Genomic DNA, 16,672 nt, shown 5'->3' on the forward strand with positions numbered 1-16,672 from the left:
TGAATGGTAAAATCTTGTAAAATGGTAAATGAAAGTCAAATGGCTTAGTCTCCTGAACTGCATCCCTCTAGCTTCGAACGACTCCGTGGTTTTGCAGATTGATCATTTTCAGCAGCGCATCTTGTAATGCAACAACTATGCATTCGCGAGGAGGCTTATTGCCTTCACGTGCATAGAAAGAGATGCTCAGAGATTCGGAGACGCAAAGCATAGTAATGTGGAGCTTTAGCGTAGCATTACCTTGTTACCACTTCCAGCACCATCTGCCACAACTGAGCACGCGCAATGTTTGGGCTCCGGTAATTTTAACCAGGTGGCTCTCGCCAGTTACCATGACTGCCTAACACGGCATGGCCCAGGCTGCCCGCTGTCATCCTAATTCGCCCATGACACTCGGTCTCCGTGGTGACGGCAAGGAATAAGATATGAATGGTAAAATCTTGTAAAATGGTAAATGAAAGTCAAATGGCTTAGTCTCATTTCACACTCCGGAAGATATAAGTGCTGTTTTGGCATTATTATTGAGATCTGCTGTTTTATTTTGATGCCGCTAGGTGTAGAGGGACTTGCAAAGATGGAAACTGATAATTTTCAGGTGTGCAATACAGAAAACGCGTTTACAGTTTCACTCGGTGTTTGGCTCAGGCACTTGAAATTTCATGACGGTCAAGGCCACAGCTTTGTTTTGCACTCGCCCGTCGCTCGGCCCGATGTTTGCCACGTGTCGTCTGGATTCCACAAATTGCAGACATTTCATGTGATATTGGTTGTACAACAAGGGCAGTTCAAGCACTGTTGCACGAATTAGGCTCTGTGCTTTCTGCTTAAGCACGAGCCTAACCCGTTCCATACAGCTAGTGTGCAGACGAACTTGTTAAGCACACTCGCCGTAGTTTTCGGCTGTCGTCTGCAGACCCAAATGCTGCTTCTGCAGCCTTTGGTCTACCCACGCGTGCAATCACAGGCCCGATCCCCAATGAGCTGGATGATGAGCAGTAAACAATAAACTCACTGGCCCACGCAGGGGGCATTCTCTTTATGTTAAACTGACAGTACTTAGAAAAAAAAGTTGTATACACTTGTTTGTTCCCAAATATTTCACGATTTTGCTTGTCTATGATGTGCCGTGGTTGTTTTTCATTTTATTCTGCGTTGTTTAGTGTTCTATTTGTATACCTTATCTACCTTATCTTTTGTATTTTGTTGAATATCGTTGCTTTTTCATTCTTTGTGTAGCTCGTACGTGTGTTTATGCACGGAAAAGAAAGTGTTCATGCCCGTCTGCTAGGCTCTCGGCTGAGAGCGGCAGTATTGTAAAATAAATAAATAATATAATGCCAATTGCCAAGGCAATTAGGCCTAATTTCCTTTGCAATTAGACTTAATCAGTGCTACTTTGCTGGGTATCGGTGATTCAAGTTATGGTTTGGTGACGAAGTCAATGCAGATTCGTGCACAGCAGTCGTGTAGCCTGTATGGTTCTCGGAGGGTGGAAAAAACCACCTGGCCTACGAATTTGAGAAGACTGATAAAATCTGAATGGCGCCATTTTACAGCGTCATGTGCACAAATGAGGTGCACAAATTTATCGAGACACTTTACGGCATCTGAAACTTCAATGCGATGCCGCGGCCACATGACTGCAAGGATGTTAGAATCTGAAAGATTAGCAGCTGTAAAAGAATTCTTTCATTTTGGCTTGTCTTGGCTTTGAGCCGTGTCAGTGACTTGCGCACTGAAACCAAAACACCGATTTGTGCATGTTTTTTTCACTGATATTTCAGTATAATTTGAAAATTACAAGTACTGAAATTCCGTCGAAAATAAATAGCATAATCCAAACAAGATAGCATAATATCTCATCAAATATTCAAAAATTTTGAACATTCGTTCGAACCTAGTTCCATTACTTGAGCTCAAAGCTGTCTTCCAGGCAGTCATAGCAGACTTCTTTAATGCTGGCCAGAATTAGATGACACCCAGACTTCACAAGTCAGGACAGCCTTGCTCGCAGACATTTCAACTGGTGTCACCTCTTGTGTTTTTTCAGGGAAGCCATGACACGGCACCTTCATGTTTGGAAATGACAGCAAGGTGGTGCTTCACCTGTCAGAGCAGTCACTGCTGGACCAAGACGTCGCATATTTTTGTGTGCTTTCCTACTTTTCATCTTTCACATTTCATTTATGTTGTTCATCTTCATAGACTGTGCACCTCAGTCTATTGCAGTGTATTACCTTAAAAAAAAAAAAAAAGGGTATTGTTTCACTTTCTCACATGTTTTAGTCACTCCTCAATAGGTTACAATTCATGAATTCAGTGAAACTTTTTGGAAAAGCCAGTTTGTTTTTGTTTAATTCCTCATTCTCCTGTTTTCTGGACCAGTGCGGTGCAGTTGTTGTCTGTTAACAAAAAATGTATATTGCTTACCCTTATTTCAGGGGTAGTGTATGCCTGTACTGGTAGTGGCCACCCACTATTTTGACGCTGAGTGCGACTGATATTTTAACCACTTGGAAGTAGTTAAGACAAAGTTCTAGCTTGGGTCTGGCTTCAGTTTCTTCTTTTAAACAGTGTGAACAAGACTGCTAGTGAGTTTGATGCATTTTCGCTTTCACGAAGCCTTGCGCGAGTCTTGGCCGCGCCACCGAGCTTGCCGCAATACTTCACTGCAAGACGGTTTTTGTGAGAGCTTGAAAGGGCTCCTGTTGAGCCGACGGCCATACTGATGCAACAGTCATTTTTTTTTCTTCTTCTTCTTCCCCCCCCCCCCCCCCCCCGTTAAACAACGGCTCTAGACCTTGAAACACCTAGAAAATAATAGTTGGCAAGCCTTAAAGCACCCAAAATAATTTACTGGCTCTCCTATAAGTTGGTTAGTGGGAGCAGGTCATCGCAATGTTTCGGCTGCTCTGGCCCACTCAGTGGTCTGTTGCACTGCTGCATGGGGCCATGCAAGGACTACCAGCATAAACAAGAGCGTGCGCCAAAACAGTGCAGTGTGTTGCTCCCACGTGGCCCACTTATGCATCGCGTCATCATGACACACATTGGGGGAAAACGGGACAAACTGGTTCACAGGAAATCTACTGAATTGTTAAGGGTGTTCTGAGGCCTGCCAGGATATATTCTAGAGTTTCGAGTTTCAGAAACTTGTTTAGCACAAAAAAAAAAAATATATGAAAAGCTATGAAAAGTGTTGCTGCTCCTTTTAGTAGAGTGCTCAATTCTGTAAAATGTGTTCGTTTCATTTGTGGGCCAAGAAGTGAACATGGCCGTGCCTGGCATTTCTGTGGCAGTCTGTGTACAGCTTCCTTCTAGTCATGTAGCCTTTTGGTACAATAGGAAATGGTATGAGGTGGCGAAGGAGTGATCGGAAACTTGGTATTGTGCGGTACAGTCTAACTGCAAGCTTTTAGAAGGTTGTATAAGTCATCTCTGCAACTTGAAATGCAGCAGTAGACACTATGCTGTTGTTTCTATAGTATTCTGTCATTGCACTTAAGATGATGCAAGTTGACCAACTAATCTGATTGACCACTTTGTTGCCTCTGCAAGTTTTGCCAATTAAATTGGAGGTCATACACTTACTCACTTTCAAACCCGTCTTCCAGAGAAAACATTCAAGGTAGTTGTTTTCGTTTTTATAAACTTGTGCTCGTTTCCTAAATGTGGTAGGACATGGGCTCCTTCTCAAGCAGTGCTTGAGATGATAAGCTTGTACAAATGTGTGTTTTGCAGTACATCGATACTGGTACCTGTGATATAAAGTATATATCTGTGATACAGCTGCAGCTCCATTGCCACTGGGAAGTCCAATCATGTGGCAATGTGTGCTTTGTTCTAGTGAGCTGAAAAATAATAAAGGAAAATAGAAAATTGTTTTTCAATCATTGGCGTTTCTGTGTGGTTTATCAGTGGTATTTGTGATAACAGCAGTGTGTAATGCACACTCGGGAAGGCCAGGTGACATCCTGTAAAGGTTTATCTGATAACACCTGGCAGTGGGTAAATGTCTTTCTCTGTGGTGTTACTTGGCTTCTTCAAGAACATGACACCTTATTTGATAATGAGGCGAGGATGCATTTGAGGGACCTTACTGCTGCTGCTAATGTAAGGCGACAGAGTAGCCCACGGATTATTCAGACTTGACGGCGGTTGCCTGAGCTAATAAGGGGGATCTCCCAGACTCTGTGCCGATTGTACGCGAAGTTTTCCTTGATGTGCGACTTCACGGCAGCGCATGTTTCGCCTTATGCTTCGACTTACCGGCAGCGCTAGTCGTGATGCCGTGAAGCCATGAGCTATGTGGCGAAATTCGCATACGACGTGCAGTTTCCTTAGCTAGTAAATCTTTAGAAAGCCCTCACTGTAGTGAGGGGGGCCCGTCATAATAATGTATGCACTATTATGACGAAGTGAGGGGGCCCCCATTCCAACGAATTTTATGTGCTCACAGTTTCGATAGTCAGTGGCCTGTTTTACTGGGACACACCGTAACAACCGGCCATTATTCAGTGGTCTGGGGCTGCTAACCTGACCTAAGTGAGTCCTCCCTCCCCCCCCCCCCCCCTTTCTCGGAAACAAATTGACTCTCCATCGCGGCCCTGCGAAAGTTGATGTCCCGCGAAGCTGTTGAAAACCGCTACAACTGCCGAGAGTGGTATGCAATACTTTATGGTTTTTGAGTAACGGTAGTTTTGCTATTTTGGAGTAACGGGCGTAATGGTAATTTTGACAGCGCGCCACCGTCAAGTTGCCGTCGGAGCGGCAGCTTGCACAGCAGTAATCTTTACCGGGAAACGTTATGTGGGGAGCGCTACGTGATTCGCATTGTTATCGGGAGCGCAGCGCGTCTTGTCAATTATGTGGTTTGGACGCTTGTTTTGAGCTTGTTCTGTACGTGTGTCGTATGCACGATTCCAAACAATATATGCACTTTTCGCTTCACTTTGCTGAGTGCTTGTAGCCTCTGCCTTACGGAGGTATGAGCCATTGCTCTGCCCGGCACTGCCGACAGAATCGACCCACCATTGCTTTCTGTCGACTTTACGCCACGAAGAAATCTCGGAATCCTAGCCAAAGGCAGCTTCGCTTTAAAAGATTTCCAGCCACCGAGCTGAAGTAACTGATTCAACATTTTTACGTATGTCCCTTTGAGGCAGGATTGCAGACCCACTCGTACGTAAAGACGGTATGCCAGCATCAAGACTGGGTAATTATAGTTGTTTCCTTTGCACAAATGGCACATACCCCCCAAGAATTGGGTAGTTTTTAAAGAGATTTTTAAAAATGCGAACTGACTTGGTGGGGAAAGCTGCGTTTAACAGTTATACTATGTTTAATATCCAAAATTATATGAATTCGACACATGCGTTTTTTTTTTTCTTCGGCTGTGCCGTTTTTTACTAAAAGTAGGCTAAAGTAGGCTCAGACGCGTGTCTCATACAATGCTGTTCGGCCTGCAGTAATGGCATCACCGTCTTATCGGGTCGAGCCACCCCGTCTGACAGGTGTACTGATAACATCCTAACGCTCTATACACGCACTGGGAATGGCCCCGAACCCTGATCACTTCACCCCACTTTACGTGCGTTAGCACACTTTCTTGCATCCCTTCTTTCACCGATGTGAGTTGGACTGGGGTGGCCACTATCGATGGCAAATATATATATAAGCATATATATATGTGAAACATTTCGTAACTGGCTATTCACCGTCGCTCGGGGTTCTGCAAAGCGTTACCAGATGGACCAACGTGTTTGTGTAAGGCAAGCACTTTTTGCGACGCGAGCGTGTGTGTGATGACAGTAGCAAGATGGCGGCGACGTTATAGTATGACGGCGATGGCATGACGATTGATATTTCTTTTTTTTTTTTTTACTCCGGCAACGAAGTACTGTGTATACAACTTGTTTCATTACCTCGAGCGATCATGAAGGCGGTACAATGTCCCGCAGCGTCTACGTAACGCTAGGCACTACAGGGAAATGACGGGGGAATCTGGCCCGATCCCGATGATGGTTGCAATACAGCAGCGCCTCACAGCGCTAGCTGCCACAAAGGCAGAATGGGAGAAAGAAGCACGCTCTCGCTTTTATATATAAAGAACATGTTGCCATGCGACTTGACGCACGCGAAAGACAGTGGAAAGGTTGGATACATTGCTCGCGCGTTTTTCGTCAAACGGGTGCGCACCCGTGCTCTCCGGTGCGCGTGCTTTCGATCGTGCTACGCGACGACAGGCACGCGCCAGTCGTCTCGCGGAGCTAGTAGCATGGCGGTGGAATGAGAGGCGTATGCGTGCGAGCCATAGTGGTTAGCGCATCGGGCAGTTTTGCTACGAGGCCAGGGTTCGATGCTAGGCGTCGAGCAATGTTAAAAGCGGAGCTTTTGCGAACTTAGCCGGGTTACGTGACCGTGAATGGCTGCAGCCTCTGGCTGTTCTCTATAACCTAATATGCCAACCAATCGCAGCGGAGGACGCGCACCGCGTGCACCGCTGGTCTCCTTGTACCATCACCAGATGGCGCTCTCTGCGCATGCGCGGTGGTGCCGGCCGTGTGGGAGACATAAATATAGAGAACCAGAAAGCTTGCCGTCGCGCATCCGCGGCGGCGGCATTACATTAGCATCTCTACAATGCCCGAATAAAGCCTTCCGCGTTACTTCATGCGAACATTCACTAAATAACACTAACTCGTGTCTCGACTCTTTTGCACTCACACAAAGCTTCGCTGTATGTAGAATCCAACTCGTTGGACCTGCTGTTTTTTTTTAACAATTGAAAAGACCCGAAGCGACGCGGGACGGTATGCCCACCCCAATTAAGTGCCTCGAATGAGACAAAGAACGCTTCGCATTTAAAAAGGAAGGGACATCGTTAGTAACGTAGATAAAACCTCTTGACGTACCCACTGTTACCGGACGTAACCATTAGAACTTGGCGACGTTGTTATTTCGTGCACATTCCGAACCACGCGTTACGGATATACAGCGGTAACGATTACGGAGCTCTGCGACTCCGCGTTCTCGCAATGCGCGCGTCAAGGACCGCTGCAGACCGATAACCGCACCGCATCACGACAACAGAACTTTTACATATGTATAACCGTGCTTGTCAGGGACGGCGCTAGGTTGTTTCCCTTGGAGTGAGTCACGATAAGCAAGACCCTTCAGGTATAAAGGGCCTTGATAATTTGAAAATACCCCCACTCTATGAACTTTGCCGCCGCCCATCATGCGTCCTCTCCGGGGGAACCTAATTATCAAGGGGCTTTAGGGGAACAGGATTTGTGCCCACTTTCCGGCGCGACTTTTGGTCTCCCTGCCTTTGTCCTTGGAAACGCGCGGATTTTGCGTTTAGCTTGCGCATTTTCTTTTCTTTTTCGTTGGCGCCATTTCTCTCCTTGGCTCGGCTGGCTCGGTGCGGCGAACGTTGCACGCTGTTTTTCCCTGCGGTGTTGTGCTGTATGCCGTGCTGTAGCGCATGTAACTGCAGTGAGAGGCCTGAAGATGGTTATGCAGTTTTTGTGATACCACAAGGAAAGCGTGACGGCATGCGCAAGAAGCAGTGGCTGCACAACAGTGGTCGAAATAACTGTGTTCCGACAAAGAACAGTGTTGTTTGTGAGGTAAGGCGCCTTTCTTACTTCCGGCCTGCTCATAAGCGCTTTTGCTGCCACAAGTTGTGCGTTGCATAAAAATGGGGTTATCCTCAGTATGCTGAATATTCTGCTTGGACTCCATCACCTCGCACGTCGACAACTGTTATTCAGTCGTAAATGCTGCACTATAGGTACTGCTTTCCGCTGTGAAAAATTATGTGCGAAGGTACAGCCTCTCGATCGCACTTTTCGTGATTGTTAGGATCCCTTGTCTGTTCTACTCAAAATCGAAATAGCGTCTTGTAGGGAGCTTTCTTTCCAGCTTTTGGTTTTCTCACGGATACAGGCTATGTGCAGGGGATGTTCACATGATCGCGCACGCTTGTTCGCACTGAAAATGCGCACAACCGTCCTAATCAGTTTTAGAGACCACAGCGCAAAAGCTACTTTCACATTAAGAAGATAAACATATGGACGGACGATGCACTCGCGACTAGTTCATTATAAGAAAAGCACGCTGGATATAATACATGTGGTGCACATGCGCGCACAGGCAAGAAATAATAATAATAAAAAAAGGCAAACTCAAAGGGCTGTGCCTCAAGCAATACTAGATCAGATGCACGAAGCGTGGTCAAAATTTATCCGGAGTCTCGATCATAATCGTGCCTCAGCATTCTCGAAGCATGCCTCGTAATCAAATCTTTGTTTTCGCACGTAAAACTCCAGCGTTCAATTCAGCAACGAAAGCATCTTATCCTGCGGCAGAAAAAAAAAAGTGAAGTATAGCACTCACCTCAAAGCTCCTTTTGCATCAGAATGCCCCATTCATACGGCTTTAAGTAGAAACCCAACCTCATAAAAGTTACCTTCAGCGTTCTCGATGCTGTTGTCACCGTTTTTCAAATTTTTTCACGCCACTAGGGCTCGCAACTGGCCCAAAATCGTTCGCCTTCGTCCGTCGATTGGTGCGGCCCGTTCTTGGGATCCAAGGAGAAAAAGCGTGCCGTGCGCAGCGCGCGCAGCCGGCGAGGAGAATCGAGGAGGAAAGCGTCGCGAGGAGGAGAGTATCGCTACTTTCAAATTACCAAAGGGCTTTACCTTCAGGGGGGCAGTGGCATGCCCTCATGCCAGTATACTGGGGGCGCCACTGCTCGCCCTAGTGGGGGGCGAGCGCATACCGTGGCGCCATTTTCTGGGAGCGCGCCCCTGACGTAGTATGAGGGATAACACGGCGCCCTCCGCATATTTTTGGCTGCTGGCGCTCAGGCGAAACACCGCGCAAGCGCCCGCCGACAGTTGTGCAACTACAATACGACTGGTCCTTTGCAAACCACAAGCACAGAACACTATACGTATCTTCACACAATGCAATGCACGGTCAATGGGTGCCGTCGTCGCAATGGGGTCCGCCGAGCCGCGGTTTCTTAGGCGTAAAAAGCAATGAAATACGTTCGCGTTGTTCACTATATAAAAAAAAAAAGTCTCAGTGCAGCGATTGCACGGATTCTCAGACTCGTTGCTCATGCGCGGGTACGTTATTGTACGATATCTCCATTTAGATGCTGGCGGTACTGCCTGCGTGTCTCGTTTCTTTATTTAGTTCTTGAACGGGTTTTTGCAAAAGCGCCTGTCGTTCCAATCAAGTGGATTACATGAAGAGGCGGACATTACTTGCATGAGAAACTGTAGCTTAATTATTAAAATCCTCTGTATCTTTTTTCAAATTATTCACCAGTTGAAATTGCAAAATTAAAACCGAGTCATAAAGTGAAGTCCTGTTTGCCTTACAGATTTTGTACAGCATAGAAGGCCTAGCTGTAATTAGTGTAGACCCACAGAAGCCACCGTGCAAGATTCTACATTCTAAATGCAAGTGAATGCGTCCTGTGAAGTGTGCATGAATAGATCTTTTGACGGCAAAACAAACAAACAATAAATAAATAAATAGAAAACATCACCTTTCCTTCTTAATACTGGCATGGCGTTCTTTGGGCATACCTGGCCCTTGCGCCAGTAAACATCATGCATTCAATTCAGTTCATTTTATCACAAGGTAAGAAGAAGAGAGGGTCAAAGCCTCAGTTCAAGTGTACAAGAATGAAATCAAAATAGTTTCATGGCGTGAATGCAGCGCGAAGCACCAAAGTGCGGGAAGATGGGAGACAAACACAGGTGCTGACTGCCTACGAGCTGGATTTTACTGGTCAAAGAACATAATATAGAAACACAGAGGGGGTAATCCCACGTGGTGTCGCAGACACATGCCTATATCGGAAGGTCCAAGAGCCCTGCAGTAGCAACTCATTGAAAAGACATGTCAGAAATGTGCACGAAAAAGAATGAGTTATTTTGAAGCTGCGTACCACTGGACATCTTTTACAGCGAAGCTGCATGTTAGCCTCTCGGTGGTAGGCATTCTTCGTGTCCGTCTGTGAGCAGAAATTATCATCAGCAGCAGTGGTTCATAACCCTCTAAGAAAGCACGAATGCACTGGCTCATCCCCCTCGTAATGCAGAAGCTACAAGCACTCGGCAAAGTGAAGCGAACACTGCATACATCCATTGGAATCTTGCATACAACGTACACAGCAGCGTGCGTTTCAATAAAGAACAAGCTCAAAACAAGCATCTATCATCAGCAGCAATGGCTCATAGCCCCGTAAGCAAATAAAAAATGCAATGACTCATACGCCCGTGAGGAAGAGGCTACAAGAATTCAGCGAAATGAAGCGAACAAGGCATATATTCATTGAAATCACCCGTACAACACACAGAACAGCATACATCTCAATAAAGAACAAGCTCGAAACAAGCATCCGAACCGCCATACAAGCGGCCAGTCGCGCGGCAATCTTGCGTGTATTTGCGGGTTTCTTTCACATTCGAAAAACACTTATGTAGCACGTATTGGGAAATAGAAAACGGTATCTGCAGTTACTCGTGTTCCTCTAGAATTTTGTCATTGACACTATTGATCTAATTATGATATTAGAGAATTTTCGTTAATTGATTAATGGTAATTCCATAATTAGGCGGAATACAAAAAAAGAAAGATAATCGAAGTATCTCCAAGCGACGGCAAACAACATTACCATGGTTATATCCTGCTACGCGGCATTTGCATATTTCTAAAATTCGTCTGAATTTAGGTGGGACAATCTTTGTAATATTGCATACTTTATTCATCATCATCATCAGCCTGGTTACGCCCACTGCAGGGCAAATGCCCCTCTCATACTTCTCCAACTACCGTGGTCATGTACTAATTGTGGCCATGTCGTCCCTGCAAACTTCTTAATCTCATCCGCCCACCTAACTTTCCGCCGCCCTCTTCAACGCTTCCCTTCCCTTGGAATCCAGTCCGTAACCCTTAATGACCATCGGTTATCATCCCTCCTCATTACATGTCCTGCGCATGCCCCATTTCTTTTTCTTGATTTCAACTAAGATTTCATTAACTCGCATGTGTTCCCTCGCCCAATCTGCTCTTTTCTTATCCCTTAACGTTACACCCATCATTCTTCTTTCCATAGCTCGTTGCGTCGTCCTCAATTTAAGTAGAACCCTTCTCGTAAGCCTCCAGGTTTCTGCCCCGTACGTGAGTACTGGTAAGACACAGCTGTTATACACTTTTCTCTTGAGGGATAATGGCAACCTGCTGTTCATGATCTGAGAATGCCTGCCAAACGCACCCCAGCCCATTCTTATTCTTCTGATTATTTCAGTCTCATGATCCGGATCCGCGGTCACTACCTGCCCTAAGTAGATGTATTCCCTTACCACTTCGAGTGCCTCGCTACCTATTGTAAACTACTGTTCTCTACCGAGACTGTTAAACATTACTTTAGCTTTCTGCACATTAATTTTTAGACCCACCCTTCTGCTTTGCCTCTCCAGATCAGTGAGCATGCATTGCAGTTGGTCCCCTGAGTTACTAAGCAAGGCAATATCATCAGCGAAGCGCAAGTTACTAAGGTATTCTCCATTTACTCTTATCCCCAATTCTTCCCAATCCAGGTCTCTGAATACCTCCTGTAAACACGCTGTGAATAGCATTGGAGAGATCGTATCTCCCTGCCTGACGCCTTTCTTTATTGGGATTTTGTTGCTTTCTTTATGGAGGAGTACAGTGGCTGTGGAGCCGCTATAGATATCTTTCAGTATTTTTACATACGGCTCGTCTACACCCTGATTCCGCAATGCCTCCATGTCTGCTGAGGTTTCGACTGAATCAAACGCTTTCTCATAATCAATGACAGCTATATGTAACAGTTGGTTATATTCCACACATTTCTCTATCACCTGATTGATAGTGTGAATATGGTCTATTGTTGAGTAGCCTTTACGGAATCCTGCCTGGTCCTTTGGTTGACAGAAGTCTAAGGTGTTCCTGATTCTATTTGCGATTACCTCAGTAAATACTTTGTAGGCAACGGACAGTAAGCTGATCGGTCTATAATTTTTCAATTCTTTGGCGTCCCCTTTCTTATGGATTAGGATTATGTTAGCGCTCTTCCAAGATTCAGGTACGCTCGAGGTCATGAGGCATTGCGTATACAGGGTGGCCAGTTTTTCTAGAACAATCTGCCCACCATCCTTCAACAAATCTGCTGTTACCTGATCCTCCCCAGCTGCCTTCCCCCCTTTGCATAGCTTCAAGGCTTTCTTTACTTCTTCCGGCGTTACTTGTGGGATTTCAATGTCCTCTGGACTATTCTCTCTTCCTCTCTTCCATTATCGTCGTGGGTGCCACTGGTACTGTATAAATCTCTATAGAACTCCTCAGTCACTTGAACTATCTCATCCATATTAGTAATGATATTGCCGGCTTTGTCTCTTAACGCATACATCTGATTCTTGCCAATTCCTAGTTTCTTATTCACTGCTTTTAGGCTTCCTCCGTTCCTGAGAGCATGTTCAATTCTATCTATATTATACTTCCTTATGTCAGCTGTCTTACGATTGTTGATTAACTTCGAAAGTTCTGCCAGTTCTATTCTAGCTGTAGGGTCAGAGGCTTTCATACATTGTCGTTTCTTGATGAGATCTTTCGTCTCGTGCGATAGCTTACTGGTATCCTGTCTAACGGAGTTACGACCGACTTCTATTGCACACTCCTTAATGATGCCCACAAGATTGTCGTTCATTGCTTCAACACTAAGGTCCTCTTCCTGAGTTAAAGCCGAATACCTGTTCTGTAGCTTTATCCGGAATTCCTCTATTTTCCCTCTTAGTGCTAACTCATTGATCGGCTTCTTATGTACCAGTTTCTTCCGCTCCCTCCTCAAGCCTAGGCTAATTCGAGTTCTTATCATCCTATGGTCACTGCAGTGCACCTTGCCGAGCACGTTCACATCTTGTATGATTCCAAGGTTAGCGCAGAGTATAAGGTCTATTTCATTTCTAAGTCTCGTCATTCGGGCTCCTCCACGTCCACTTTCGGCTATCCTGCTTGCGGAAGAAGGTATACCCATTATCCGCATATTATTCTGTTCTGCAAAGTCCACTAATAACTCTCCCCTGCTATTCCTAGTGCCTATGCCATATTCCCCCACTGCCTTGTCTCCAGTGGCGTAGCTAGGTCGTCTGGCACCCGGGGCCCTTAGCTCTTCTGTCACCTCCCCCCCCCCCGGGGGGTAGTCGAGGAAGGCGAGGATATCGACAATTTTCGGGTGTCTTCAGAAGTATATGACACCCCCCCCCCCCCCCCCCTACTGGCCCCGTGCACCCGGGGCCCACGGCCCCCCGGCCCCCCCTGTTGCTACGCCACTGCTTGTCTCCAGCCTGCTTCTTGCCTACCTTGGCATTGAAGTCGCCCATCAGTATAGTGTATTTTGTTTTGACTTTACCCATCGTCGATTCCACGTCTTCATAGAAGCTTTCGACTTCCTGGTCACCATGACTGGATGTAGGGGCGTAGACCTGTCTGTACGACCTTTAATTTGTGCCTCTTATTAAGTTTCACAGCAAGACCTGCCCCCCTCTCGTTAATGCTATAGAATTCCTGTATGTTACCAGCTATATTCTTATTAATCAGGAATCCGACTCCTAGTTCTCGTCTCTCCGCTAAGCCCCGGTAGCACAGGACGTGCCCGCTTTTTAGCACTGTATATGCTTCATTTGTCCTCCTAACTTCACTGAGCTGTATTATATCCCATTTACTGCTCTCTAATTCCTCCAATAGCACTGCTAGACTCGCCTCACTAGATAACGTGCTAGCGTTAGACGTTGCCAGGTTCAGATTCCAATGGCGGCCTGTCCGGAGCCAGGTATTCTTAGCAGCCTCTGCTTCGTCGCAGGTCTGACCGCCGCCGGGGTCAGTTGCTTGGCAGCTGCTGGGGACTGAGGGCCGGGGTTTGATTGTTGTATTCATATAGCAGGTTGTGCATACTTTATTAGCTACCTAATATTACAGTTTTCCCCTTGCTTCTTAATATTCTGGTATTTTAAAGAGAACACACTTTTTATCTATAAGTACTTTTCTACGGACACTGCAGTTTTGTGTATTGCATTATATGCATGAGTGCATTCTGTTTATTATGTTTATCGCGTACTTCTTTTATCACATGTGCTTAATTTTATTACAAGATTTTTTTCTTAAATTGGTTTGTTTTACTTTTTCGCATCAAATTCTTCTAGGTAGTCGTAAGTTCTACCCATAGCTCGAATCTGTGATGGCGTATTTAATACTGTTGTTTTAGCCTAGCATAAGCCATTGCAATAACGCTCTTGTATTTATATACTGTATTTAGATTCGCTTTGCTGTTCGCAGCTCTTACTGTTGTACTTGTCCTTCTTGTTATAATCCCATGAGGGATTGACAGTATGAGAAATAAATAAATAAATAAATAAATAAATAAATAAACTGTACAAAGAGCTATCGCTTCAAATAAAAGCTTTGTCGGGGTCAAGGTCGGGGTCAAGTTTGATTTCCCTATAAAAGTGTGTGTAAAACCTAGAAATGAATTAATGAGCCAGCGGGTGCACATATTGAATGAAATTTGTTGCGTTCGGGAGATAATGTTAAATTCTAGCAACTATAGCAAGCATCTTGATTTAGGACATCGGCTTTTTCACGAGCGTTGCCGGAAATCAGTAAGCTAAAGAAAAAGAAGAAATAGAAGCACGAAGTTTGCAAATTCATAACTCTGCACCAATAACAGATATCGCGGTTATATCAATTGCAACTATAAGACTAGCTCAAACGGACAAATTTTATTTATGAATTGGGAGCCTGGGAGGAATATGAAGTGTTCACGAAGGTTTCGCAAAACTCATACTCGCAAATTATCGGTATAATTCAGAGCGGTGTATAACGCATCGCTTTTGTACGCTTTAGATGTATTATTCGGTACGATTTGCAGAACTGCGATATTGTTATCTTTATTGCAGGGTTACAGAGTTGTAAATATGAAACATGAGTTTTCATTTTCATATTTCGTTTTTTCATCTTGCAAGATTAAATAATTTTTGCTACGTTGCATAAAATCAAACTTCACTTTCTGCAGTTACTAGGTTTTAATGTTTGAAGTGAAACCAGCTTCATCAAAATCGGTGCATTGGTTGCCGAAAATAAAAAGAATAAACTAATCCTCCCTTTCCATGCATTTAGAGTTCGCGAGACACAAAGACTTCCTAAGCTCGAGATTAAATCCACTAAGGGCGATGGAATCTTTCACGGAGGCCCGCAGCTGCCCTCATTGGACGATACGGCACACTCCTTTCACAACGGCGCCAACCGGCCGTCGTCATGGCGACGTACCTATTGCTCGCGAAACATATACGTTGATTACAACTTCGAAATCGAAACCACGAAGCTCCAGCCTTTACAGCTCAAGTTGGAGTGCCTGGGTTTTAGTCTACGCAGTAGAGCCGAGCTCGCGCTGCCTTGAACAGGAAAACTAAGGCACTTCGTGGAGCACCATCTTTCGAACCCTCTCGGTTTAAGTGCGAACAAAGAAACATTCACTTCGCCACTCCACGATGCACCGCTGCGTAATTATACACCACAGGCCTCCTATGAGTGTGCTCGATTTTGAACTCGTACGTGAGCGAATTGTTATCATTTCAATGTGTCCCACACAACTAATGAGCTTTGACTTCTTGTTGACTGCAACCGCACGGTTTCAGAGGCATCATCATAATCATCACCATCATCATCATCATCATCATCATCCAATTTATATGTCCACTGCCCAGAACGAAGGCATCTCCCAGCTATCTCCAATTAACCTTGTCTTGCGCTAGCTGATTCCAACTTGTGCCTGCAAATTTCCTCATTTCATCACACAACACAGGCTGACCCTCTGGAACGACCCGTTGCAGGCCACGAGAGTGGCCTGCAGCAACCTACCCTGACCTTACCTTCACAGCGAACGTCCACTGGGCCGAGTGGAGTCGACTCTCGGAGACGCTCGGAAGCGACCGCCACGTTATCCAACTTGACATCGCACACAACCGGAAACTGACCAAGACTGGAGTTGCCCGGCTAACTGACTGGAAGTCCTTCAGAGACAATCTCAGTGGCAACACGACAATCGACGACATTGGCCATTGGCTCAAGGGCCTCCTCATCATTTCAGAAAACCACACAACGAGCATCCAACGATGCACCAACACCCCCGCAGTCTACCGGCACCTCCTTCATCTCGGAGGCTAGATGAAGCCTCCTGAAGAGGTGGAAGAGACAACAGCTCCATAGAAAACTAAAGCAACGAATCGCCCTTCTCACCATACAGGCCCAAGATTACGCGGAGCAGCTTAGCAGGCAAAATTGGCATACCTTTTGTGACAGCATACTAGGGACACTCAGAACAAAGGAAACCTGGCATTTGCTGCGCGCTCTCTTAGCTACCGATCGCACCAAAGCGCAACAAAGGCAAGATCTGCGCAGACTGATACACGATCACGCTGGATCAGAGCATGATCTATTTCGTGAGCTTCAGCAAAAGCTTAGCAGCGACAAGCCCACTTCGTCAGCGAGAGGAAAGACGTACGACGGTGCACCAAACCCCGATCTCGATCGACCATTCACCCAGGCAGAGCTCCACGCAGTCTTAGCC

At 45.7% G+C, this 16,672-nt stretch overlaps 1 protein-coding gene across 1 annotated transcript in view; it reads left to right on the forward strand.

Annotated features, from left to right (window-relative positions):
- LOC126527517 (ATP-dependent RNA helicase DHX30-like) overlaps window positions 1-3,893 on the forward strand; it is a 56,396-nt gene extending 52,503 nt beyond the window's left edge. The window contains exon 19 of the mRNA XM_055068712.2: window positions 2,051-3,893. Within this exon, the coding sequence (XP_054924687.2) occupies window positions 2,051-2,061 (11 nt within the window). The 3' untranslated portion in view covers window positions 2,062-3,893. The remainder of the gene's footprint in view (window positions 1-2,050) is intronic.
- Window positions 3,894-16,672: the final 12,779 nt, after the last annotated feature.

Source organism: Dermacentor andersoni, chromosome 9 (genome assembly GCF_023375885.2).
Source record: "Dermacentor andersoni chromosome 9, qqDerAnde1_hic_scaffold, whole genome shotgun sequence".
Lineage (NCBI taxonomy): Eukaryota > Metazoa > Arthropoda > Arachnida > Ixodida > Ixodidae > Dermacentor > Dermacentor andersoni.